The 26,781-nt window shown below is 45.5% G+C and overlaps 5 protein-coding genes across 6 annotated transcripts in view; 2 read left to right on the forward strand and 3 right to left on the reverse strand.

Annotated features, from left to right (window-relative positions):
- Positions 1-2,745, reverse strand: part of LOC117464611 (archaemetzincin-2) — an 11,211-nt gene extending 8,466 nt beyond the window's left edge. The window contains 9 exon segments of the mRNA XM_071206741.1: positions 137-161; positions 425-553; positions 913-1,086; positions 1,923-2,005; positions 2,007-2,048; positions 2,050-2,093; positions 2,095-2,158; positions 2,302-2,308; positions 2,736-2,745. Coding sequence (XP_071062842.1) covers positions 137-161; positions 425-553; positions 913-1,086; positions 1,923-2,005; positions 2,007-2,048; positions 2,050-2,093; positions 2,095-2,158; positions 2,302-2,308; positions 2,736-2,745 — 578 coding nt within the window.
- Positions 2,713-4,347, forward strand: LOC139435797 (uncharacterized). The gene is made up of 3 exons (XM_071206692.1): positions 2,713-3,290; positions 3,673-3,778; positions 4,028-4,347. Exons 1-3 carry the CDS (start codon positions 3,274-3,276, stop codon positions 4,157-4,159), a joined length of 255 nt encoding a protein of 84 aa, XP_071062793.1. The 5' UTR covers positions 2,713-3,273; the 3' UTR covers positions 4,160-4,347.
- Positions 4,348-5,514: 1,167 nt separating this feature from the next.
- On the reverse strand, positions 5,515-11,344 carry tepsin (TEPSIN adaptor related protein complex 4 accessory protein). 2 transcript variants are annotated; one of them, XM_034107493.1, is made up of 13 exons: positions 11,249-11,344; positions 10,751-10,823; positions 10,352-10,443; positions 10,154-10,247; positions 10,006-10,073; positions 9,848-9,929; positions 9,666-9,737; positions 9,275-9,463; positions 8,386-8,551; positions 8,139-8,252; positions 7,947-8,025; positions 7,699-7,833; positions 5,515-7,428 (listed from the first exon to the last, which is right to left on the reverse strand). In XM_034107493.1, the coding sequence occupies exons 1-13, from the start codon at positions 11,285-11,287 to the stop codon at positions 6,784-6,786; spliced, it is 1,848 nt and encodes a 615-aa protein (XP_033963384.1). In that variant the 5' UTR covers positions 11,288-11,344; the 3' UTR covers positions 5,515-6,783. The 2 variants fall into 2 exon arrangements, with proteins under 2 accessions (XP_033963384.1, XP_033963383.1); XM_034107492.1 differs by having other exon boundaries at positions 9,275-9,466.
- A 158-nt stretch (positions 11,345-11,502) lies between these two features.
- Positions 11,503-12,759, forward strand: ndufaf8 (NADH:ubiquinone oxidoreductase complex assembly factor 8). The gene is made up of 3 exons (XM_034107845.2): positions 11,503-11,794; positions 12,391-12,501; positions 12,583-12,759. Exons 1-3 carry the CDS (start codon positions 11,714-11,716, stop codon positions 12,601-12,603), a joined length of 213 nt encoding a protein of 70 aa, XP_033963736.1. The 5' UTR covers positions 11,503-11,713; the 3' UTR covers positions 12,604-12,759.
- Positions 12,760-12,957: 198 nt separating this feature from the next.
- The window catches only part of slc38a10 (solute carrier family 38 member 10), a 29,846-nt gene continuing 16,022 nt past the window's right edge, over positions 12,958-26,781 (reverse strand). Inside the window, 9 exon segments of the mRNA XM_034107260.1 lie at positions 12,958-14,939; positions 15,451-15,588; positions 16,875-16,895; positions 17,498-17,581; positions 17,672-18,076; positions 18,154-18,321; positions 21,792-21,942; positions 22,033-22,139; positions 25,174-25,282. Of these exon segments, the coding sequence (XP_033963151.1) occupies positions 13,663-14,939; positions 15,451-15,588; positions 16,875-16,895; positions 17,498-17,581; positions 17,672-18,076; positions 18,154-18,321; positions 21,792-21,942; positions 22,033-22,139; positions 25,174-25,282 (2,460 nt within the window). The 3' untranslated portion in view covers positions 12,958-13,662.

A 26,781-nucleotide genomic window follows, 5' to 3' on the forward strand; every position in this document is an offset into this window, starting at 1 on the left:
TGGGTCACAGGTGACTTTGTTGTTATTGGTACTCGAGCTGCGCATGCGCGCGATGGACATATCCAGTGCTAAAGCACTGCCTCTGGCGGTCAGTAGGGACGAAATAGAACTGCTGCTGGAGAAGCTGTCATCATACCTGGAGAAGCTGAAAACTCCCATTCCTGCAACCAAAGGTGAAGGCAACAGGATTTAATGTTTTTGCTTTATCACCATCTAGTGGTAGCTCAACAACATTACATCATACAGGACCACAGATGAAATTGTGTAATGTGTGTATATTCTTTTATACAAAATGTTCCTCAACTATGAAGCAATGTTTCTTTGGGGATAACAGGAAGTTGTGATGAATAGGAGCATTATTATTAGGTGTGGTTGGCTAAGAAAGTCATATTTTCTCAGTAAAGTCTTTGTGGGAAAGGCTCACCGTTACTGAGAGAAGCTTGTTCGAAAACAAAATTCCAGGAGTCTTTGGGGTAGAGGTCAATCATTGTGATCCCAACAATGCAGAACGCATCTGCTGGTTTCCTACTCCGCAGGAACTGTAGCAGGTCACCTACAATGCAAGATCAAATTATACTAAGCAGTTATTTGTTCTACTATTAATTCATAACCTCATTAATTTGACCATGCCTACTGTCATTTCTCTCTCTCAGTAGGATTTGTATGACTCAATGTCATTATAACATGTACTTTAGCTGCTGTTGTTTTGTTTTGTTATGTTTATATGTCATATATGTTGTATCTTCAGTATGTGTACTAGTCTGGGTGGCTCCACAAATTCATGGACTAATAATGTGATTTAGGATTTTCATTATATTGAAAACAAAGCAAATCATTCACACTTCAGATGGAGATTAGATATGGCACAGATGAAAGGTATCCTGAGGTAAAAGTGATGGACTCCCAGCTCACCGGTGAGGATCTGAAGGTTGTGTGAGTCGCTGTTCACCCTGAAGGAGCATTTTGTTTCAGCCACAGTAACCGCCGGCAGTAACTTGACAGAAAGCCCATAGAAGAAGGCCTGGCAATATTCTCTGAGCCACTCCACACACTGATCCGTCTGAGCCCCCGCCTCGCCAAAGGAACCTGAAAAACATAGTGCAGAATGAATGCAAGCAAACAATGTAATGCTGCACTTGGAGTCCAAAAACTGCTGCACAACAAACTCTACATGCCTCATCCATCTTTAAAGCACACAATGTAGTTTCTTGCATGTTTTTTGGTCATTAGGTGACATGAACTATGGTGATACGTTGATTTTAAGTGGTCATGGGTAAAGACTTTATTACAGAGGCTCTAACCCATGTGTCAAACTCAAGGCCCGGGGGGCAAATCAGGCCCTTGGTGGATTTAATTTCGGCCTGCAGAATAATTTCTAATTACTATTAGATCTGGCCCGCCGGTATACTGCACGCACACCTTCACTCCATCCTGAGGATTTCCTCAGCTCAGAGCCTGAGCCCAAACATTGATGAACTTTCACCCAAGATGAGATGCCAAGTATCTGGCTTAGTGTGCATCACAGAGCAGCAAACTGAGTTTCAATGGATGTTTCCTTCTGCACTTTCTTTCTTGCGACAACAGGGCATGTTTGGTTTTTTCTTTGTCGGGAATTGTTTTGTTGAAGCTGATGTTGGCCTGTGGGAAAATGTAATCATAAGAAATGACTCCGGAAAAGCTGCAGATAGAGCCATAAGAAATGAATGGCAACTGATATTTAATGTTTAATGTTGTTTTATAGACAATAATTAAGCTTTGTTAGTTCCAGGTTAAATATGTGCAATAAGGTTCATTTCAATAAGCTTTGGAATAAATAAATTGAACCCAGTCTGGCCCTCGACTAGTACCCATTTCTTTTTTTTTGGGCCACTGTGTATTTGAGTTTGACGCCCCTGCTCCAACCTAGACACAAGCAAACTCACCTATGGTTTGAATGTAAATAGTATTGTGGCTTGCATTTGGGGTCTTGCGGGAAGGGTCTCTGTAGAAACTGTCAAAGGTCTGAGATCCAGTCTGAGTCAGAGTGGACTGTGATGGGTTGGAAAATGGAATCCTTCCTCCAGAAGATGCCTCTCTGCGTTTGTGTATTTGCCTGTAAAGTCTAGCTAAGTCTTTATGATTGGAGACCAACGCTGTCTGCAGTGCCTGGACAGGGGTGCTGGATTAACTTAATCTACAACGGAGATATACAGCATTAACATGTAAACAGATATGCAGCATTAACAGGGTCACAAATAAAGTCACAGTCATATTTAGAAATTGACTTTGCTATCAGTTTTTTGTTTTACTTTTGAAGGATACCTGAATGCTTATGACAGAATGGTGTGACACAGAATGTAAGGAAAGTGGGCAAAAGCGTTTGAAATTGATTCAATATAATGACAATTTGATATTACAATGTGATATATGTGTAAATTGTGGAGCATGAAGTTTTGAAAATGTTAATTCTGGAGCTGAAAAAAGCAGCATACCGAAGCGATTAAGTATTATACACTTACGTTCAACAATACAAAAAAGCCTGTTCTCGACACTATCAAAAAACCTTCTTTAAGCCACCTTAATTAATTTATTCGTGGAGAAAAAAAATGCTAATATTATCTTAATGTGACATGTTGAACACGGTGGAAGCCGTTTCCGCATTGTACGTAATCCGGTGACGTAATGTAACACAGGGGCGAGCTTTCCGGAATCACTCGCAGACAGACAAGCAGAAACACACCTAACAACCGGAGTACCGCTTATCATACTCCGGACAACTGTAGAAGTGACTGTATTTAAGAACCTTTAACTCATTGGTTTTCTTAGTGACGGACTTGCTGTCAAGTACAGACAACGGTTATTAACCCCGACTAACGGCAAAGTGGACGGAATACTACAAGCGGAAGAACTTTCAGTTAGCTCAAGTAGTTAGCCGGTGTTAGCTAGCATGCTAACAAACTAGCTCTGCTGTCATGCCTGGAGTTTCTCGAGATTTCACGTCGTAAACGAGAATTCATGGTGGTTAGCTGGTTAGCTTTAGCAGTTTGTTCCACCACCGAGGCGTAGGCACTGGGGACTTGGGGAAGAAGTGACAGGTCTGAGCTAACACACATCATTCCTACGGAGACCTCTTCTTCTTCTGGAGACTTTCTATGAGATGACAGGGAGCTTGCTATACTGAGTCTCTACGAAATGGTCGTGCTGTAACATAGCTTTAAAATAAGATCCCGGCTCAAAAGGAGGACTCTCAACCTTTTCATTTAGCCACAAATAAACCTTCGTCAAGACTGCTGAATGCTGACTGACAGCAGGTAACTGGGATACCATTTTTAACACATCTGACATGCACTATTACATTTATAATTGTTTGACTTTATTGCATTGTATCTAAGGCAACCCAGTGCAGTTATCAAAAGCTATATGATTTAGTCTAGAAATGCAGTGTTAATGTAATATTTACACTGTTAATTCCCAATATAGACCCCACTAAAGGCATGCTAATCAATGTGTTCTCATAATGGGAGCGCCACATGTCTGATCATGTAACTGGGATGCTATTTTTGGATTCCTCTGTATGTTCTCTTTTTTTTTTCTTTCATACTCTTCCTTTATCCACCCCTGCCTGTCACACTTCACTTTTATGTTCACTCTGTACTCACAACACTCTGTTACTTACATTTGTGTTTTGCACAGGAAACGACACCGTAGCTGTGACAGTGAGGAACCCCAACAGCTGAGCCCTCAGGCCAAGAGGTCAGGAGGGGGTCCCAGTCTGCTCGTTTCAGATTTAGATTCAGAGGTAAGGCTGCAATGATCTTGACATTCATCTTAACACCATGTAGGTTTACCCTTTTTATCTAAATGTGTGATGAGTCTTCCAAGGTCATGTATTCCTTCATCGCATGTGTATAAATACATGTGTCTCTGCATCGCACATGCAATGCACCAGTGTCAGGAAAAGCACAGAATGTTTTATTTACAGCCTTTCCTCCTCCTCACTCATCCGTGAAGCGTCAATTCACAGCTCATCTCTTTGGTGTTCTTGCAGTCTTCCAGTAGTGACAGCAGCAATGGGATCAGCAGTCCAGAGACAGGCATAGTGGCCACCGCCAGGCCGTCAATTCACAACAGCCGCATCCCCCAGTGCTCCCGAAGCCCCGAAGCCAGAAGACTCCCATAGCTCCTTGCAGCAAGGTTTCCATGGCGACGGCCAGCAGTGTCTCCTACGACTGCATCAACAGAGTCCTGCGGGAGGCGCACTTCAGCAGCCTGCAGACCAGAGAGCGTCCAGGCTCAACATGACCTCAGACCCCATCTCCTGACCTTTAGTCCCCCGCCCATCAGTGCTGAATCTCCTGGTACGGGGGGGGGGGGGATCCCTCCTCGGAAAAAGACCTCACCCGTGTTGGGGGGGGAGGGGATGATGTGTGGGGAGGTTTACAGAATGTTTGGGCACAAAGGCTCATCCCCACCTCACCATGTACCATTTGTTAAGACCATAAGCACATCCGCCTGTCCATGGCCCAGCCACTGTGGTTTCTGTGCAGTATTGATGTGTGTTTGTGTGTGTGTGAGTGTGTGCACGCACCCTGTGCACTTTATAAAGAGGTATCATTCTCTTTACATGCGTGCGTCGATGCGTGGACATTTTCATTGGTGCTAATCACAAGAGACGCGTGATGATCCAAAGTGCTTGCAAAACTAAATGAAGCTAAGCACTTTAATCAATAACTCCTCGTTCTGTTTACTCTCGGCCGGGGAAGGCGGCTGAATGCGTGTGTGGGGGGGGGGGGTCATTGTTGTGATTCAAGAAGGAGGTTTGTAGAGGCCAAGGGCTCACACCCGAGGAGCATTATTTAAAAAAATCCAGTAAAATAACTTGTTACGGCTTCTTGTGTCAGATTTAAGGAAATAATTCACCCACAAAAACACTTAGTACATCCAAGTGTGCGTTTAACAATAGCAGAACTGTGTCGAATGATTTGTTTACAAGCTCTCCCTTCTCATCGAATGAATCGAGGACATTCGGACACGTTGGGCAAGAATTTGTCAACGATTTTTGAAAATGCTTGACGCTTCTTTCGCCTCGTCACAATCCAAGGTGACACGGTGAGAGTAATTGATGGATGTCCTTTTAGATGATCGTGTATTTAAACACACTTTCTCAGTCCAAATGAAAGTGTGTTTGGTAGGTCAGTGGGTCCGAGGTAAGGGAACAGATGAGTCGCACCACCAAAACCCAACCTCAGATTAGACGCCGGCTAATTATAGAGCCGTGAGAGGACTGCGTTTCAGGCGGTGGAAGGAACGGGGCGTCTCGCAGCCTGGAGAGAAAGCGCTGTTTCAACCATGTGTTTAACATTGACACGTCGTCTGTGTGTGTGCGCCTCTCAGCCATACCTGTTGTATGTATGGGTTGAAAATGACCAGTACACTGTGTTGCAAATAAAATGAGAGATGTGGAAGTGACTCATATTTCATGTAATTTTCCTAAACATAGGACATTGAAAAGTAAAGGCGTTGCTGAAAGCCGGGTCTGCGGTACTGCATGTGTTTCAGTTGGTGCTGGAAGAAACACGGCAGGTTTTATTGTTACTCGGCATAGTTCATGTTCACTGAAATACATTAGTATCGTTCTTTGTACATGTCGGTAGGCTGGATTACCATGTTGGCGTGTAGTGTAAACCACATTCCTCGACACCGCAGCACAGTGTGCGACTGGAACAACGATTAAACGTAATCTGCCTTTTATGTGGTTACACAAACAACTGTTGCTGATAATCTGCTTTATGTACACTGTGATCATTTGAAACATTAAGCAGTGTACACTTACATTAGTAAAAGGTTCTTCTCACGGGTATGTGGGCTTCTTGTGACATTTCTTAGTTTTATTCATTTAACAAATCTGTTATTTACTTGGACTATTTCGCAGATTAAGTGAGCACTAATTAAAAGTATACGTTTCTCTGTACTTATTTCGTGTGTCCATGCGTCTGATGTCACTAACGGCACGCAGGAAAGCACCACAAATGCCTGCAGTAAGGTGACACTTCATTTTCAGCGTTTGATGTATAATATTAAATCTGAAAATGTTTAAGTACATCAACTTTAAAGAACTAAGGCAATCAGATGCCTTACATTTTGTTGAGTTATGGTAACTTTCAGGTTTGCAGAGCACACAACATACCTACATAATAAGTTCTTCAAAGGTATCTTCCCAAGCACTCTCAGATGGGTTATGGAGGAATCAATACAGGGTAGATGCAATAAATAGGTTGTATGTAAACTCACACTCATGACGCTTACACTGACATACTGTACGAGGTAAGTACCAACAAATATGGAAGACCACTCTCAGATTTGAGTCCATAAGAAAAGCAATTGTGCAAATAACAAATCGAGGGCGTTCTCCCTCGGAGGGTTAGCGCTCGCTGCCGAGGCGTTAGTTTGTTTTTGTCAGCTCAACGGAATCCTGAGACAAAGCCACTGTTTATAATAACAACCTGTAATTCAAGCATTATTGTTAAATACTTATTAGGACAATTAGGCCTCAACCTACAAACGGCATCCAGCAAAGCCCTCATGTCTGAAGAGTTAAGGGGTTTCTCAGCTGTGGACTCTAAAGGACAATGTCTCCGTCTCTGCTGCTTGAATACATTTCCCAACGAGGCACCACACTGAGACAGAACATCCCAACGTAATGTAAATCTGCTGTCTATATCATCTTGATTTTGAATTCAATAGATTTCCTAACTTAATGACATCATTGGCTTAAGTGCGACAGCTCCAGCTGTGTAGAGTTGGTCAAAAGTTGAGAAAGGAAAAGGCCGACACCGGTTGGCTGCTGTCACATGCGACTGAAGTGCATGTGAAAGCAGTGTCATCACTGGTTTCGCTGCCGTTCTGCAGAGCTTGATTCTCCTTTAAGCTGTCGTCCATCGTGTCCACCTCATTCTGGGATGTCTGTCTTTTACAAAGCGGCGTTGCCTTGGTGACCAGCTGCATCCCGCTGAACAGAGACAGTCGGCTCAGACAGGGCTGCTCACTCTGAGGCTCCGCTGACGAGAAGCTATCTGTGTGAAGCTCTGGTTCTTCAGCGACAGATTGAACCGCAGCAGTCCTGTTCGGCGCCACCTGGTTCTGCATTGACTCGGTCAGGACGGGAGGAAGGTTCTCCTCTTCGTCTTCATTCATCGGCTCCACTGAGGAGTCTCTCTGGACCTCCAGGCCAGAGGGAGAAGATGGGTGATTTGGTGGTGGGGACACACCAGTGGGTGAGATGTGGAGCTGATGAAGGGTGGTGTTGGTAGCAGACTGGGTTGGCACTAAAGGGTCCAAGTACGTGGCTGCAGGAAGCCGGTGAGATGTTTCCTGGTGGCTGCTGTGCGCTGCTTCCTGCCTCTGAGCGTGAGCAGATCCACCAATCAGAGCCTCAAACTGACGCAGGATCTGGTAAGAGGAGATAAGAACTAAATAAATACGCCCTCATTTTAAATGTTATCAAGCCCTGCATCCTTATACAAAGCTCTCATGGTGATGACACAAATGTCTGCCATGCTAATCATCATGTTTGCCTTGAAGGGTCTTAGTGTCCGTCTGTTGGCTGACCAGTTTATTAGAGACTCTAAAAGGAGCTGAGGTTCAACTTCTAAAATCAAATAAAGCCGAACATGTCCCTTAAGATGCCATTGGGTTGATTCTGTCCCATCAGTCTCTTACCTTGGTGGCTTTGTTGGCCACGGGCCCCGGAGGCTCCTCACTCAGCTGACGGAGCCGCCGTTGTGTAGCTGCAAACATTTGTTCCAGAGAGAGGAGGTCAGAGGTCATCAGGCAGGATACAGCACACAGTGCCCGCTGCAGGATTAGAGGAAAACAAAGAAAGGTATATTAGTACTGCATATTTACGTTTATATACACAAAAAGGAAAACATATATATGGATGTTCAGTGAATCTTAATCGTGGTTACCATCTGAACGGTGTTTGAGGGATCCTGGAGCTTGCTTGAGAGCAACTCCACCACCACCTCACAGTTGAGGATGGAGCATCTGAAAGATTAAACGAGACAGAAATCCAGCCAATTAAAACTAAAATAACGATAACACAGTTCATAAAAAGGGAGAATCGGCATTATTTTCAGTCTGATTTGAGCTGCACTGACTCTTTGATGAAGTGCTGGCTCTCCTCTCTGGACAGGAAAGCTTTGGATCCTTCGGTCAGTCTGCTGATCAGCGCCACCTCCTGGCCACAGTCCCCTAACTGCAGCGCCTCCCCCCTGAGCAGTGTGAGGGGCATGGCGAGAGGGAGAGTACTCCTGTTATCTTCTGCGAACATTCAAAGCCTAATCTACCAGCTCTTCAACGTCACTACATTATCATTTAGGCTGGAAGTGCAACGGGTCAACTCACCGCTCTGATAGGTCCCCGCTGCTCTCTCTACTGGCTCCTGATTGGCTCCCGGTTGCAGACTTGCCGTTAGCCGCCATGTCCTGAGAGGAGTTGTGAGAGGAGCCGTTGCTGCTGTCCGTCTCCTCCCAGCCGCCGCCCACCTGACCCGGGCAGCGCTGGGTCGATGCTGGAACACAGGAGGATTATGGGATAGTGTTATGAACCGAATGGCAATTATTTGGGCCAGGATAATAGTCAAGACATGACATGTTCATATGTTCCCATGCCTAAATCAGACACTGCACATACAAACGTATTTTTTAATGCTATTTAAAAAGCCTAAGCCCCAGAGGTGGGAAGCAGTGGAGTGCAAATACTTTGTTACTGTACTTAAGTACATTTTTCTGGTATCAGTACTTTACTCCACTACTTTTTACTTCTTACATTTTAACACAAATACCTGTACTTTCTACTTCTCTCATTTCCCAAACAGGCTGGTTACTTTAGTTTAAATGTGTGTTTGGTGGCGTGATCATTATTATTTAGAGTCATTGCGTGCCGATTGATTTGATCCATCACTTCCTGGTCTTCTCTAAAGAAGAGGGACTAATGGAAACGTCGTCATGTTGCCGTTGTTCAGCATGGAAACATTCATTAGCTAACAATGACATTATTGTTCTATTGATATAAAGGGAGGTCAGGTACTCTTTAAAACAGCTGCTGGTTATGGGTACTTTTTACTTAAGTACATTTCAAAGCCCTCTTTACTTTGACTTGAGTAAAGAAGTTTAGTCAGTACTTCTACTTTTACCAGATTATTTTTTAAACACGAGTATCCGTACTTCTACTTGAGTAAAGCAAGTGTGTACTTTTGCCTTCTCTGCTAAGTTTCCATCCCACTGTGTCTGACCTTGAGGCGTGCTAGCGGGCAGGTTGTCGGCACACGCTGGCACCGCTACCTCTATGGGGGCTGAGGGTGCTGCTACGGCCCGGTAATAGTTGTCGTGGAGACGGATGCCCTGGTGTTCGGTCGGGGGGAGGACGGTGCTCGCCACCAACTCTGCAGCCTTCTGGATCTTATCCAGCAGAGAGTCACCGCCTGCTGGGAGACACACATAAAAGACACAGACGTTAACACAGTAGATACGCTTGATTTGTGTGTGTGTGTGTGTGTGTGTGTGTGTGTGTGTGTGTGTGTGTGTGTGTGTGTGTGTGTGTGTGTGTGTGTGTGTGTGTGTGTGTGTGTGTGTGTGTGTGTGTGTGTGTGTGTCTGTGCATGTGTGTGGTGGTCCATCACTTACCTGTTGCCTGTTTCCCAGGACTGTATCCAAAGCCCTGCATCCCTGACCTGTGTGTGGTTGCTGAGCCCATTCCTGGAAACAGAGACATGTTGTAATGAAATCCAAAGTATTCAAAATACATGAGCAGATGTAACTCTATACGCTGTCAACAGATATTGTCATTATAAATTGGCAAGACTCACCCATTGTCGGAGGGGCTAGGTTGGGCGGGGAGACGCTGCCTTTGGTGGAAATTGTATCTGTGAAAAGCAACCTGGCCACTTCCTGCAGACAAAAGTTACATTTGAGTGCGTTTGCCTTACTGACACAGTTTTATGTTTGACATAAGTATTAGGCTCACCTGAGCGGTGTTTCTAACTTTCTGGTACAACGCTGTGCCGTGGATAGGATCAGGAGGGCCGCTGTAAACTTAACAAATCAAAAACACACGACGCGAGTGAGTATCCAGCTGACAGAGCAAACTTCAAGCTCAAAGCACAGCGTCCAACCTGATGCTTGCTGGATGAAGGTGGAGTTCCTTCGCAGTTCTGTGAGGAAATGGTTCGAACCATGGCCGCACAGATGGACAAAGATCTTCAGGACCTGAAACACCAGGTGAACAGAACACAGAGTTACTCACAGGCCGGAAAGGGAGGAAATCACCCAATAAATGATACGAAAGACTTGAATAATAAAAGTGTTCTCACCTTTATTTTGACTTGGCAGGACTCCACTTGCAGCCTCTCAAGAAGATACTCCAACAAACACTGACCGCAACCTGACGACTCATGGGAGATTTCTACAGTGATATGGTGGTTAAGGATATGTTGGCAAGGTTTCCTGGTTAGAATACTCGAAGATAAGTCTTGTTTAATCGATTAATTGTTTGTTCTGTACAATGTCAGAAAACAGTAAGCATGTCCATACCATTTTTTTTTTTTTTTTTTTTAAAGTTGAGGGTTATGGCTTTAGATGTGTTGTTTTCAGGCGAACCATTCACCAGCCATCAGATGAATTCATCTATTGCATGTGAGCCACATATAATAAGTACATGCAGAGTGTGCAGCTGCTGGCTGGACCACAACAGAAGCTGAGAAAAAGGATACTCCCAATGTCTTGGAAAAGGTATCCAGGGCAGGGGGTTTCATCATCTGCTGTAGCCTTCATCAGAGTCGGGACCTACAGTTAGTGGAAAGCATGGAGTGGAAAGCAAGTTCAAAGCTGACACGAAGGCACTGTGATTTATCCCATGAGCAAAGCACAGTCCACATACCAACACATTTTATATCAAGCTAACCTGTGTACTTTATAGATACAGATGTGACACAGATATGGACCAGGGTCTGTTTATCAGATTACTTTGACCAAACCGGTGGTTATAACAGTGCTCTATGCCTGTCCGTTTCTTTAAAATCCAACTAAAACATCTGCCAGCTCAAATGAGAAATGAAGAAATGTGTTCTTCTTGCTGTTAGCTCTCAAGCTAATGGTAGCACAACTTAACAGGTTTAAATAGACATGTTAACGTACGTCACACCCAGCATACTCCATTCAGCTGTTAGTGGTTTTCACAGCTTGTAATATTGACCGTAAACAGCACTTACTTTCTGAAGAAAAGCAAATCTTTCCATAAATGTTGCCATGATTTAGCAATCCTGGCTGCTGGTTACTCATCTTCCTCCGAGGGGTACGAGAGGAGGCGGAGCTAGAGGTGACAGCCAGCCAATCACAGAACAGCAAGTAGCTATCTTTCATTCTATTGGCGTTCCGGTTCCGCCTACGTTCGGAAAACAGCGAATCAGATTCAGGAAATCTTTATGATTGACGTGGAAGTAAGCGAATCACAGTACCCTATATCATGCTGGAGGTTTCCTTGATGACAGGGTCAACAATATGGCGCTGCCCATGGATGACAGAAATGCTTCATCTGCTAGCTAGTTGATGTTTATTTTTTAGTTGAAATGCTTCATGAGCTCCCTTTTAAATTGAACACACGGTGAAGCATTATCTGCTCACCTGTGCTGTGTTCTTTAACCTAAAGGAACTATTGTAACACCCGAACAGGAACCATGTCTGTGTCAAATGCATGGAGTCGCAGTCGAGAGAAATTGAGACTTTTCCCGGAACTTTTTGCACAGTGTTCACCAGAGGTAAGCTCTGTTTTATATAACTTAGCAGGGGAAATATTGGTATGCTATTACCATGGCTATTACGTGTGCCTCTAGAGTTCACATGACAACACATTGCAGCTTTACCATCTGTAGTGTGCTCCTAACAAAGTCAAATCAGTGTATTATATCATCTTCAAATCTTTGGATCTTGATAACTAATGCCGATGAAACATATGTACATTTATTCTTCAGTGTGAACGTTACAATGACGTGTTGGGCTGCTGTTAATTATCATGTCATCAATACCACTAATGTGAGTGTTTCACTAATATAAGGTACACCTGCATTACTATACATATCTCTAGCAGTTGCTGTTAACTTTCTTAATAGCTTATTTATGAACAGAAGGTTTTATGTTCACAACCCCCTTTGTTTGATTTAATTTAAAGCTTAACTCTCTTGTTCTTACTTAAATAAGAAAACATGAGGCTATTTTTGCTAATAGTTTTTTTTGGTGAGAATTTCCTTTTGATATGTGATTTTTATTTTTTTAAATCACTAACTTATATACCACCATAGACAGAAACTGAAAAAGATAACTCACATTATTATTCTGTCCAATGTCACCAACCCAGGCAGCAACATATGGGAAGTGTGTGTCCGCCTCTACAACAGGCAGACAGGAGCTGAAGAAGGACATGTGTGCTAAAGAGTTTCAAGCACTGAAGACCTGCTTTACAAATGCAGTAAGTTACACAGTTAGTAATCCTCCCGATTGTTTTATTCAGTGATCAAAAGATGTTCATGAACGACTCTTTTTATGACAGGCCAAGAGGAAAGCCACATGATGGAAACTATCCTGGCTGTTAAAGCGGACATAACACTTTGAGAGGAGAAAACATGAAGTGTTGATGGACCTCTGGTGCTGACGGCGTATCTTGATAACTCTTCCTGGTACTGTTAATTATCTAAATGTGTGTAATGTAATAAAAAAATCACTTTTTTATGACGTTGTTGATATGAAAGCTGCATGTTGTTGCAATACTGACATTACGGCTCGAGTTCAGCGCGTTCCGAGCTGAATAAGGGCGTCAAATGACGGCAAGACGCCCCCTGGCGGAAACGCTGATAAATGTAGAGGTGAATACAACATCGATGATATTACCCGTCTCTGTGAACACAAACAGCCCAAGAGCCATGGATGTAATATAGATGTTTTTATTTAATATTTTCAGCAAAATGTACAGAAATACAATGCACATAGAAAAATAGAACATAGTTTCTTGTACAAAGCAAAGGTCCAACATGTGCTGCCCGATGGGAATACAAACACGATCCATTTGTTCTTTCATTGTCCTTAACATAATATCATTTCCTCATGATTACTGTTCTTTTTGCAGCAGGAGTTAAAGCACACGTTGAGGGGGAAAACAGCAGCATGTGGATTAGAAGGCACTCGTAAACCAAAACAGGTATCCAAGGTGGGATGATTTGTAACTCGGGATCTAGCTCCTCCATCGTCCACGGTTTATAAACCTCATAGCTCTGAGGCTGAATTCACCAACTTCCATTTGAAAGTTGAAATATTACAATATGTACATCTTGGAGTAACAGATAAACACAAACTAAACATAAAAGCAGCCCAGGTGACAACGCCTAAAGACAAACAATAATACATCCAGGCTTTCTGAACACTTTACAGAAGGGTCTTTGCATAGATGTACATACATTTCAACAGCAACCTCTTCATAACCCTCCTCCCTAAAGACACAAATAAGTTAATATTTACATGTACTTTGCTCTTTAATGACCGTTGTGCTTCTACGGAGTACACAGTATGAAGGAATAGAAGTGTTCCCTCTTTGTCCATATCTTCTTGAAGGCAGGAAAGAATGTGAGAATGTGTTTCATTTCGCTCTTTCGTCCTCGGGGACCTGCTTAATCTGCCGCGAGTGCACCATGGCCCTGGCCAGCAGCTGCTCCTCCAGGGCCACGTGCAGGTCGGAGCCCCCCAGCTCCAGCAGGGGCTCCAGGCCCAGCACTCCCCTGGACCCTCTGGTTCCCAGTGCTCTGCGCCTCCTCTTCAGATCCATCTCTCCCTGGCCCCTGACCTTCTCCTGGGAGCCCGGAGGCGGAGCTTTGGCGGCCCCCTCCTCCTCCTCCTCCTGAGCTTTCTCTTTGAGGTCTCGTCCTCCTTTCTTCAAAGCTTCTCCTTCTACCTGCGCTGCCTTTCTGTCTTCCATCTGGGCTTTCCTCTCCTCAGCCTTCTCCATCTTCACTCCCTCCACTATTTCATTGTTGTGCATCTCCCGCTGAAGTCTCTCTGCTGCAGCCTTCTCCGTTTCTAGTTTCTCCTTTGCCGCCCTCTCCTTCTCCTTTTCTAGTTTCTCCTTCGCCTCCTTCTCCAGCTCCTGCTCTCTGGCCAGCTTCTCCCTCCTCTCCCCCTCCAGCCGTTCTTTCTCCACCCTCTCCTGCACTTCTTTCTCCACCCTCTCCTGCTCTCTGGCCAGCTTCTCCCTTCTCTCCCTCTCCAGCCGTTCTTTCTCCACCCTCTCCTGCACTTCTTTCTCCACCCTCTCCTGCTCTCTGGCCAGCTTCTCTCTTCTCTCCCTCTCCAGCCGTTCTTTCTCCACCCTCTCCTGCACTTCTTTCTCCACCCTCTCCTGCTCTCTGGCCAGCTTCTCCCTTCTCTCCCTCTCCAGCCGTTCTTTCTCCACCCTCTCCTGCACTTCTTTCTCCACCCTCTCCTGCACTTCCTTCTCTAACTTCTCTTCGGCCATCTTTTCCTTTATGTCTTTCTCAATTATTGCCTGGACTTCTTTTGCTATTTTTTCATTTTCTTTATCTAGGCTTCTTTCTTCTTCTACAACTTGAGCTGCCTTCTCATTGATAGGTACAGGCTGACGCTCAATGGGTTGTTTCTCTCCCAGCGGCACCCCCCTGGCCCCCAGCTCCTTCTGCGTATGGGGCTCTTTTCCATGGCCGTCCTCTTTGTAAGCCGCCTGAGCAGCTGCTTGAGGGACCTCCTCCTCAGCAGCCTGCTCTTGTTTCCGGAGGGGAGGCTCTGCAGCTCCGGCCGCCTCCTTGTCCGGCTTCACGTCCGGTTCCAGGTTGGACTCTTTGGGCTTTGCTGCTTCACCTTCCGCCCCCTCCTGGACGCTTTTCTCCGCCTCACCTTCAGCACCTTTGGGTTTCAAAACACATGAATTTCCCGAAATATTACACTTCCCCGTATGATTTGAAGTTTAGCAAATCTCAGTTTGTTTAAATGTGAAAAGAAAAATGTTTTGTCACCTATACTTAAGAAAAATCTGAATAAATAATTATAATATTAATATCAAAAATAATCTCAATTATCATTTTGCCCATAATGGTGCAGGATAATGTGCAGTTAGCAAGTGCACAGGCAGTTGCCGCTGTAGCAAAATTGCAAGGAAATAGTCCAAAATAATACTTTAAAAAGTCATGGAAAGATTTTTCGATATTTTAAAAGTGTGTATATTGTCATTATTTCATATGTAATTTAATTCCAGATTAATGGAAGTACTCTATATTTGTGTATAGGTGCTACAGATACACAGCATTGGTGGCATAAGGACTGGGCATCATGAAAAACCATTGATGTCTTTATATACAAATAAAGAGTTTTTCACAGCCATAGTGCCATGTCTTTAAGGTATTGTGTGTGCACCCACCAGGCAGTCTCTGGTGGATCTCCTTGTGTTGCTCCTCGATGACATGCAGGAGTTTTTCCTGCTGGTCCAGGAGTCTCTTCTGCTGCTCCTGCTGCTCCTTGATCACCTGCAGCAGCACGGCGTGGTCCAGCTGGCCCTCTGCGGGACACAAACAATCAATTAGTAAAAAAAGCTCTGGGGAAATTGTTGTTAAGAAGCTTGGTTAGAATGATGTGGGGCCAGTCTCTAGGTGAGAGGGGAGGGAAATGCAATTGCTCTATGGCCGAGTAGTACTGTCTCTCTTAAACACACATCTACAGGCTGAAGCCTTGAACCCCTTACGCAGCGTCCACACGGCGGCGTGCGTTGCCCCTTCAACGCTTCTGCCCATTCAACGCTTCTGCCCATTCACTTTGAATGGGGTGACGTCACGATTCGCCGAACTGCATTGTGGGAGCAAAGCCTAGCTTCTCTCGCGGTGCTCGCTGCAAAAGTAGAGCAATGTTCTACTTTTGACGCCTCGACGGAGGCGTCAGCCAATCAAATCCCGCGTATGTAAATCTGACAGTACAAGCACTAGCCAATCAAACCGTGTGTATGTTTCCCATATGTCAAAAAATGGAGGGGAAAATGATCGTGCCGGTAGGGAATCACCCGGTACTATATGACCAGTCCCTCTTTACATACAGGGATACAAACCGGAGGAGCCAGGCATGCGGGGAGGGGGCAGAGGCAGTGGGTGAAACTGGTAGGTTTTCGCCTGTTTGGGGAGTTTATATCCAGTGTATTTCGTTTGAATGGACAGCTAGCAAGCATAGACAGTATATTTAGCCAGCATGGATGTAGCATGAATGCTTCGCTTTATATGTCCGGGGCGGGACATTCATGTGGTTGGTTGTTGGTCGGGTTGCTCGCGTTGACTCCCCAAGCTCAAGACACGCCCACCGCCAAGCGGCAACGCACGCCGCCGTGTGTAGGCTCCGTTACGCAGCGTCCACACAGCGGCGTGCGTTGAAGATTACCGGCGGGCGTGTCTGAAACTCGACCAACAACCAATCACATGAATCTCCCGCCCCGGACACACAAGCACGCGGTTTGATTGGCTGGCGCTTCCGTCGAAGCTTCAAAAGTTGAACTTTTCTCAACTTTTGAAGCGAGCAACGCGAAGCGACGGAACCACAATGCAGTTCGGCAAAGCGTGACGTCCCCCTGAATCAAGATTCAACGCACGCCGCCGTGTGGACGGGCCGTTAGAGGAAGACTGGCAGCTGGAGACACACTATGTTAGGGAGCAATGTGAGAGGGTGGATTCTACACTGAAAATGATTATTTAGTTGTAAATCCGTACATGTGCATTGTATCTATTACTCGGCCCACCGAGGAAATGAAGGGACATTTGAGCCAGATAAAGAGAAGAATAAAAAGAAGATAAAGAGAATTCATACCTGCAACCAGCTTTTTTATCACTGTGATAGGAGTCCGGCAGAGAAAGAAAGAAAACAAAGGGTAAAGATGGAGGAGAAGAAAGAGAGGGCAAAAGTCAACAGAACAAGGAAGTCAACAAAAGCCAAAAAAGACAAGCCAGGTCAAGAAGTGGGAGAAAGAAATGGATTTGCAAACACTGGAGCTTTTTAAAGCATGTGTACTAAATTGAAAATAGGCCCAATAAGCAAGAACGGATCGCAGAGGTAAGATTACAAAAGATAAAACATGCAAATTGAAATAGACAAAGGTAGAGTGGTGAAGATATTGTAAATGCAGCGTAAACTTAAACTGATATTGATCGTTTTGCCTCTTTTAGGTGGTGTTCCCGCTGCCCCCTGTGGACAGCAGTTTATTGCTTCTACAAACTGGCGACGTGCCGAATCTACTCGGTGTGATGAACTGAATATGGATAGGAACCTCATATAACCCCATGTGGTTTCTTACAGTCAGCTTTATACAGATTACATCACGTCCGATCCAGTTTATAAATAAAACAAAAATAAATACATTTTCAGTGCAACTCGTTTGAAACAAAGACTATGAGCTCATGTCAACGGCCCCCAAATCTTTGTTCTCCGCTCACCGTCCATCTTCTCGTCCGCTGTGTCTTTGCTCTCTGCCCCTGGAGCCCTGTCTGCAGCACGATGCTCTCCTTCCGCAAGTGGAGCTGAAGGATCAACACATATCACAGGTTAGCGTTGCGTTAGAACCGTTTGTCCAACCATCTGCCCATCTGTGGAGAACAGGATACACTCACGTTTCCCAGCAGCGTCCCCCAACTGGGCCGCGTCCCCTTGGAGAGGATCTTTCACCGGGCCGAGCTTCTCACCTCCCTTCAGCGGGGGGACGTCTTGCTTTTTGTGTTCCTCTGCAACCGGCTTCTCCAACACCTCATTGGACCGGACTTCACCTCCGCCCAGATCCACTTCCTCTTTGCCCACCATATCCTTTGCAGGCTTCACTTTGTCTCCATTGTTGTCGCCTTGCTTGCCCTCCACCTCCTCAGAGTGCCCTAAAACTTGCTTTTCATTTTCTTTTGGTTCTTCCGGTGGTTTCTGGTCCTCCTCCAGCTCTGCGTTGTTCTTCCTTGTGTCCACTGGCACGGCGTCATGTGGGATGGGGGGCTCATGGCGGTGGGCCTCGCCTTCTGGCACCGCAACACCTGGGAAATTGAAGAATAATTATCCTATGCAGCTCAAACATCCAGTGGAGATTTCAGCTTTGTGTCAGTTTGCTTACCGGCGTCAGGGCGGTCCAACTGCACCTCCTCCTCCTCCTTCTCTGGTAGCTCCACCGGTCCTTTAATCTGCGGGGCCTCGGGGGCGTCCCTCTCCACGGGTCGGGCCGCCTCTACAGGTGGAAGGTCAGGTTTTGCCATCTCCACTGGCTTCTTGATTGAAAGATTTTCTACATGGAGACACACAAAACCAAATCTATGACATTACCACACTAATGTCATATACCGTACTTTTTGGACTATAAAGCGCACCTGCATATAAGCTGCAGCAGCTAAATTGTCCGTCTGTCTTGCTCTCGTTCTGTCTCTCGGTTCCACTTTACTTTGGCGCGCTACCGTCTACACTACAGCGTCGACAGCGTCGAAAGCTCCAATCTGCTCCAATCTGCCCATTCACTTTCAATGGGGTGACGTCACGTAGCCGCGCTTTTTCGCCGAACTGAATTGTGGGTAGCAGAGCGAGGCGTCTCAGGCGTCTCACGGCCCGTCCACACAGCGGCGTGCGTTGACGCTTCACCATTCACTTTGAATGGGGTGACGTCACTTTTAGCCGAAATGCATCGTGGGAAGCGACGTGGAGCGTAGCTGGCGTGGCTCCCTGCAAAAGTTGAGCAATGTTCAACTTTTGTTGGCGTCAGCCAATCGAATCATATGCCAGTACAAGCTCTAGCCAATCAAACCGCTGCTTGTGTGTCAGGGGCGGGAGATTCATGTGATTGGTTGTTGGTCGAGTTTCAGACACGCCCGCCTGCAAGCGTCAACGCACGCCGCTGTGTGGACGGGCCGTTAGGCGACAGAAGTTGAACAATGTTCAACTTCTGTCGCCTGAGACGCCGGAGTAGCCAGCGCCAGCCAATCAAATCCCGTTTCCCAAAATCTGACAGCTGAAGCCGTAGCCAATCAAACCGCGTCTAAGCTGGGAGAGATATCCCGCCGTTCATTTCTATATTTCAAAAAAAGTCGGAGGAGAAACTAACTATCGCCGTAGCGAATCACCCGGTTTTGTATGACCAGACCCTCTTCGCCTCCCGGGATACAAACCGGAGGAACCAGCATGGAGGGAGGTGGCAGAGACAGTGGGGGAAACTGGTAGGTTTTCGCCTGTTTGGGGAGTTTATATATATATTGCTCGCATAAAATCCCTGGGGGTTTTTGTTTTGTATGTCGGGGGCGGGAGATTCATGTGATTGGTTGTTGGTCGTGTTGCTTGAATAAAATCCCCAAGCTCCAGACACGCCCAGCTCCAAGCTATTTTTGGAGCTGTAGTGTGGACGCTCCGTCACTCTTTTCCGGCCTCCAGCTTTTCCTGCTGGAGCCCGCCGCTTAGAGGTGGCGGGCGCGGACCGGTCATAGAGCCCGTAGTGTTAAAGGTGGTTAATTTTACCTGTAAAATCCATAGATTTAGGAGGTTCCCTAGTGGCCGTTAGCTGTACAAAAACAATGGGGGGAAAAGTCGCGGCTTATAGTCCGAAAAGTACGGTACTCCCAAGGTTTTTCAGCCAAACAGTATCCTTCGATAATATATCCGTACGATCATGTTGCTGCTCTTTCATGACAGCCAGAAGGTTTTCCTGCTGCTCCTTGATCGCCTGCAGAAGCACAGCGTTGTCCCGTTGACCCTCCTCAAGACAGAAATTGTAAAATAACATGCTGTTGGTAAAGAAGCTTAGTTTGGCTGATGTCTTCGAGGTGAGAAGGGAACGGAGATATCCACTACGGTTAGAAACGCCATGGAGCTTTTTATTTACCTTTGACTTTATAAACGGTTTGTGTGAGAAAATGCAACAGTCTGGAAAATACGAGACACATCCCTGCGGCTAAATGAAGAAGCCATAAATTGGACGCTTGAATGATTCCGCTCTGATCTCGTCTCTGAGAAAATAAAACAACTGTATTCTAGCGCATTAGCATTTAACACTGGCCCGACAGGCACTCCTTGTCTCTTGTACAGTTGGGTTTATTACACCCATTACATCCTGGCATTCAAATAAATGAACACCTCGGTTTATCTCGCATGAACTGTTATGCTCTCAGATGTAACTGATTAAAACGTTGTTACTGATTACTGAGGGGATCCATAGTAAGACTTGCACTTCCAACATGACATTTACATATATTTAACAATCCATAACTGTATGAGTAAAACATCTTTAATTTGAACTTATGCTCACCCTTTTTTCCATATTTGTCTTGCACTTTCATTTCTACTATAATAATCGTTATTTTTATACTTGGGTGAATTCATTATGTCCTATCCTGTGATTACCCTTATTGATGTTGCTGCTAAGTCTAAGACATCTGAATTTGACCTTAAAGGTGGGGTAGGTAATTCCCTTCAGAAACACTTGTTATATTCCATGGAATGCTCTTAACATCCCGATAGCAATGAATATATTAAATGCTTTGACAATAAATACATAAAAAATGTCATCTGTGGAAGCCGTAGCGCTGTAAAAAGCACGACCAATCATCTGAGCCGGCCCGGCTAAAGTAACAGGATGGCCTACCTGCCTGTCAGCCTTCCATCTGTGCACAAACTTACCTCGTGCCCTCATTGGTCATGTGCGCGTTTGTGTGTGTTGGGGGAGGGGCTCTGTGAGGAAGTCTGAAGGAAGGGGCAGATTTCTTTCGGCTGCGTACTTTCAAATTCTAGCGCACTTGAGCTGGTTTCTCCATTCTCACCCACCCCACCTTTAAGGGGATCAATAAAGGTTTATCGTGTCTTATCCACTAGAGGGCAGCACATACTGAAAATGGCAAAACCGACCCAATTGGTGAGTCACCAATGGTGGTCACAAATTAGAAAGAGAGATTGGAAAAGGGAGGAAGATGAGTAAAAGCGACAAACGAGAGATGACAGAAAGTGTGGAACTCTACAGTTTTACATGTGTACAATCACAAGAGTTCAGAGCAGCAGAAGAAAGGGATGCACAAAGGCGTCCGTGAACAGGACAGAAAAAGATGCCGCGGATGAACCGCAGGAGAAACTAAGGAGGGAAAACTCCATTTGTTTCTTCTGCCCCCCTCTCCCCTCCCCAACCCATATAACCCTCTTCCCTTTATACAGCCAGAGCTTGAAGGCATTTTATAGCTGCCACAGGAGATATGGCAGAGGGGGGGAGACGGGGGTGTAGACAATGTATTTTGAGGGGGAGGGGGTGGCAGGAGAAATGAACAGAGGTAGAGGGTGTGGAGAGAGAAATTACTGGAGTTTGAAGGGCATCACTCCCGCTCCATCAATGTCGAGCACTCGGCGCTGCTCTCTGATATTATCAAGAGGTTATCTCCTCACCCTGCCTGTCTGTCTCCCAGCCGCCTGTCTGCCTCCATCTTCTCTTCTCACACATGAAAGGAACCCTTTTTCTTGCTGTGGCTTTTGTTTTGGCCCCCGTTGCCACTGGCTCAGATTCTCTTTTCGAGCCACGACTTTGAAAATAAAACAGGAAATAAACATGTCTCTGGTGCCTTTTGAATGAACCGATGACATGCGGCACGGCTGTGGCTGCTCAGGCGCGGCAGACAACCGTGACTCCGGCCTCGCTCAGACAAATGTCTCCATGGCTCATTAGTGAACCGCTTTCTTCTAGTCCATCAACTGGATAAGTGATTGCCAGTCATTAGCCCGTGTCGCGATCTTTACCGTGAGTTTCAGGAATGTCCGGGAGATGCAGGGGGATCTTCCCAGGTGCTGGGGGGGGGGGGAGGACCTTGGTGCCCGGGCCTCTGGCCGATATTGAGAGGGTGGTGAAGGTGCTGACCAGCAGGATGCCCAGGCCCACGCAGAGCACCAGCTACAGGACACAGAGCAAGAGCAGGGCAGCAGGTCAGTGACACACAGATTCTTACTGAGCTAATGATTCTGGAAAGGGCTTCCGTCCAACCTGAGGGATGAAGCCGTTCTTCTGGATCTTTCTGTAGATGAGAGCGGGGCATATGAAGCAGATGAGGCTGCCCATAGTGGCTCCAGTCAGACCCAGGATGGTTTCCACTGAAGAGAGAAAAGGGAAAGAGGTCATGTTGTGCTCAGGATTTGCACGAGTCAGGACGAGCGTAGTCTGGCTTACAAATCTAGATAAGCCTTACCGCCTATGGTACACAGAACTCACCCCTTTCTGCCATCTTGATCTTACCCTTTGCGTAAACAACAACGAGACTCAACAATGCACTGATCTGTTCCATTTCACACGAGTGTCTGTGATATTGGTATAAAAACATTCTGCAAGAACAACATGAGCTCGTAAATGATCTGTGGTTTCAACGACATTGTAATTATAGAGAGGATCACCTCCAGGGCACGGATGATCGAAAGACGTTTGTCTGTCAGTCAGAGTCATACCAAACGATCGAAATACGTCCTTTAATGTTTTTCTTCTGCGTTTTTCTCAGTAGTCGGCAGTGTGCGAAAAAGCACACGTCCCACCGTCCGGGACGTGTGCTTTACAATATCGGACAAGTAGATCTTTCAATTGACTTGTCTGACGTTTTTCGCCCTCATTTATTGACAAATTAGAGATACATTCAGTTTACAAAAGGCAGAACTCGTTCGCAAATTGTCCGTGTCCGCCATTGTTCGTTTAGAAATGTTAGTTTCGGTTCTGCTCGTCGATTCAGGAAATGCACCTCGCCGCTTTCTGTACTGTAGACGGGGGCGGGGCGGGAAGTGTAGCACAGTGGCAGCAGGGTTCAAACTCGGTTCCGAGTAGGAACAAATAACAATTGTCCGGTACCGGGATTAATACGAGTTGTGAGGACAGGACATGCACTGCCCGTTTAACAGCCTCATCTCCGTCAAACCTTCTTATGTTCTTTCTCGAACACGTAATGAAGGCTATTAAGCGTTTTAGCTCCTGCGTTGGTAATATGGACCGCCATTTCCTTTATGAAGTGAAGCAGCCTGTCTGTCCTCACATCCCCGGACCCCCAGACTCGGAGGAGCACAGGGACGTCAGTATTGTTTATGAAGCAGGGTAAAGAAAGTACATTATTGAAATGAAAATACTATTTATTTACTTTTCCAAACAGTGAGCAGCTGCAGCATGTGTATTGCAGACATGTGTAAGCGTGCAAGCGTCTTTGAGTTGTAGAAAAGCGCTAGGCCTATAAATATAATGTATTATTATTATTATTATTAGGTTATGGCCTATGTGTAGACATGTGTGGTTGGACTCTGTCTCACAGGCAGGTTGCAGTGTAACATCAGAGGAGACTGGGCCAACTGTACATTCTCAAACTGCACCACTTAGAACTAAACAATGCAGAGATTATTTTTATATAATTGTATTCAATAACCGTAAGAAATTCAACAGTATGAAGTGATTTGTAAATAGGAATACAGATTTGACTTCATAAATATATTTTTCTCCCAGAACCGAAAATAACCGATCGAAAGCAATAATAATAATCGAAAAGCAGAACCGGAATCGTTAAAATCCAAATGATACCCAACCCTATGTGTGATGCAGTAAAATCTTACCGCTCACTTACTTTAGCGGTGTCGTAAAAACCGTGGGAAAATGTAAAATACGATGGCGAAGAAGAAGATTCCAGTGGCCCCAATTTGTGTCCATTCTGGACAAGTGAAAAATGTATTCGGACAAGTACATTGCCAAACTCACTTGTCCATGGACAAGTACTCTCGAAAAGCTTGTTCTCACACTGAGCCGGAATAATAAATAAACGGTTCAAATAATGAAACTAAAGTAGTGTATTAGCAGTTTCTAAGATCCAGCTTCTTTCCCTCCGAGTGGTAGAAGCACGAATTCAAACGTTGACAGTCATTCGTGTAAAAAGAATAACAATATTCCCTGTTTGTGGTGTGACGTAACACCCATATTAAAATCAATATTAGGGTACTTGAGCTAATCTAATCTAATCTAATAGGGATGTGGAGCTACTTTAGAGTTCACTGGGCCGAACATGGCACGAGCACCGCCAGAGCTAAGGGGTTTAAATCTCATCTATTAGAGTATTACCCTCCATCTACACTCTTGATGATTCACTCCATTCACATCTGATGCTATGCCATTCACAACAAGCACCCGCCCAGCCATGCCACCCTATTCCTGGCAGCAGAGAGCCGTGCCCCCCCCCCCCTCCTCCCCAAGTCTCTATGGACCGGGGCCGGGCCTGGAAGCCCATCGTTCATCCAGGAGACGGACACCATATTGTCTCCCTCAGATTTAGTGTCCGTTCTCCCCGGGGTCCTTACCTCCCTTCTCCTCAGTCTATTAGTCTGATTAGATGCACAAAGAGCCAGCCAAACCCACCGTGTGTGTGTGTGTGTGTGTGTGTGTGTGTGTGTGTGTGTGTGTGTGTGTGTGTGTGTGTGTGTGTGAGCCCAATCAAAAGTTTAACAAACAGCACCACATTAAACGGATGAATAAAACATAAACTCATTCTAACCTTTACATCTCCACCATTTTGGAGCCGCCTGTGAGCGGGACGGAAAGTCTCAAAGAAGCTGACAGCGAGCCAATATTGGTGTGTGTGTGTGTGTGTGTGTGTGTGTGTGTGTGTGTGTGTGTGTGTGTGTGTGTGTGTGTGTGTGTGTGTGTGTGTGTGTGAGAGAGAGTCTAGGAGAATAATAGCCCCATCTTCCCGTCTAAAAGGAGATAAAAGTTAGGGCTCTGATTTAAGGACTGTGTTAGAGTGTGACAGTCACTGAGTCGTAAAGTCGCATTCACACACGTCGTAAAGCTCCCTGGCGACTCCGCCCACATGCACCTTAAAGACCTCCAGTCGGCGAGCTGTGCACACACACACACACACACACACACACACACACACACACACACACACACACACACACACACACACACACACACACACACACACACACACACACACACACACACACACACACACACCACACACACACACACACACACACACACACACACACACACACACACACACACACACACACACACACACACACACACACACACACACACACACACACACACACACACACACAACTTTAATCTATTCAACGCATAACTGATTGTTCACACAGGATGTACCGTTGGGGATGAGGATGCCTCCCAGCATGGTGCCGAACACGATGCAGAGGGTGATCACCTTGAAGCGCAGAGGAGGCATGTATCCGCCGGCAAACGTCCCGTCCTTCTGCTGTGAGAAGGAAACAGAGATGGAGATGAGACGGGCACAAAACGTATCACATAAATCTCATAGGTCAATAATCTCGATTTTTTTTTCTTTCTTTAAAGGTCTCCTATTATACTGTTTTTCATCAATATATTGTGTCTCAGATATTTACAAAACATGTCTCTGTTACCTTGGTTGCTGATTGGCTAATGGTTACTCAAGCCTAAAAATCGTTATGACATCATAAAGTGGGCAAAATCTGATTGGCTCATTTTCAGACAGGTTTTTATAGAAATGGATCAGGACCGAAAGTGAGAGAATCTTTTTTCCTGAGACTTTAGAATCTCTTTACATAGAGGGACACATGTTGATGTAGAGGAGACATGAAGAAGAGGGGACACATGTTGATGTAGAAGAGACATGAAAGAAGAGGGGACACATGTTGATGTAGAGGAGACATGAAGAAGAGGGGACACATGTTGATGTAGAAGAGACATGAAGAAGAGGGGACACATGTTGATGTAGAAGAGACATGAAGAAGAGGGGACACATGTTGATGTAGAAGAGACATGAAGAAGAGGGGACACATGTTGTTGTAGAAGAGACATGAAGAAGAGGGGACACATGTTGATGTAGAAGAGACATGGAGAAGAGGGGACACATGTTGATGTAGAAGAGACATGAAGAAGAGGGGACACATGTTGATGTAGAAGAGACAGAAGAAGAGGGGGACACATGTGATGTAGAAGAGACAGGAGAAGAGGGGACACATGTTGATGTAGAAGAGACATGAAGAAGAGGGGACACGTGTTGATGTAGAAGAGACATGAAGAAGAGGGAACCTGTTGATGTAGAGGAACATGGAGAAGAGGGGGACACATGTTGATGTAGAAGAGACATGAAGAAGAGGGGGACACAGTGTTGATGTAGAAGAGACATGGAAGAAGAGGGGACACATGTTGATTGTAGAAGAGACATGAAGAAGAGGGGAACACATGGTGAGTAGGAATGAGAAGATGGCGTACATATATGTTGATGTAGAGGAGACATGAAGGAAGAAAGAAGAGGGGACACATGTTGCTGTAGAGGAGACTATGGAGAAGAGGGGAACATGTTGATTGTATGAATGAGACATGAGAAGAGGGGACACATGTTTGATGTAGAAGAGACATGAAGAAGAGGGGACACATGTTGATGTAGAGAGACATGAGGAAGAGGGGACACATGTTGATGTAGAAGAGACAGGAAGAAGAGGGGACACCTGTTGATGTAGAAAGAGACAGGAAGAAGAGGGGACACATGTTGATGTAGAAGAGACAGGAAGAAGAGGGGACACATGTTGATGTAGAAGAGACATGAAGAAGAGGGGGACACATGTTGATGTAGAAGAGACAGGAAGAAGAGGGGGACACATGTTGATTGTAGAAGAGACAGGAAGAAGAGGGGACACGTGTTGATGTAGAAGAGACATGAAGAGAGGGGACACATGTTGATGTAGAGGAGACATGGAGAAGAGGGGGACA

Source organism: Pseudochaenichthys georgianus, chromosome 19, assembly GCF_902827115.2.
Source record: "Pseudochaenichthys georgianus chromosome 19, fPseGeo1.2, whole genome shotgun sequence".
In the NCBI taxonomy this organism is placed as follows: domain Eukaryota; kingdom Metazoa; phylum Chordata; class Actinopteri; order Perciformes; family Channichthyidae; genus Pseudochaenichthys; species Pseudochaenichthys georgianus.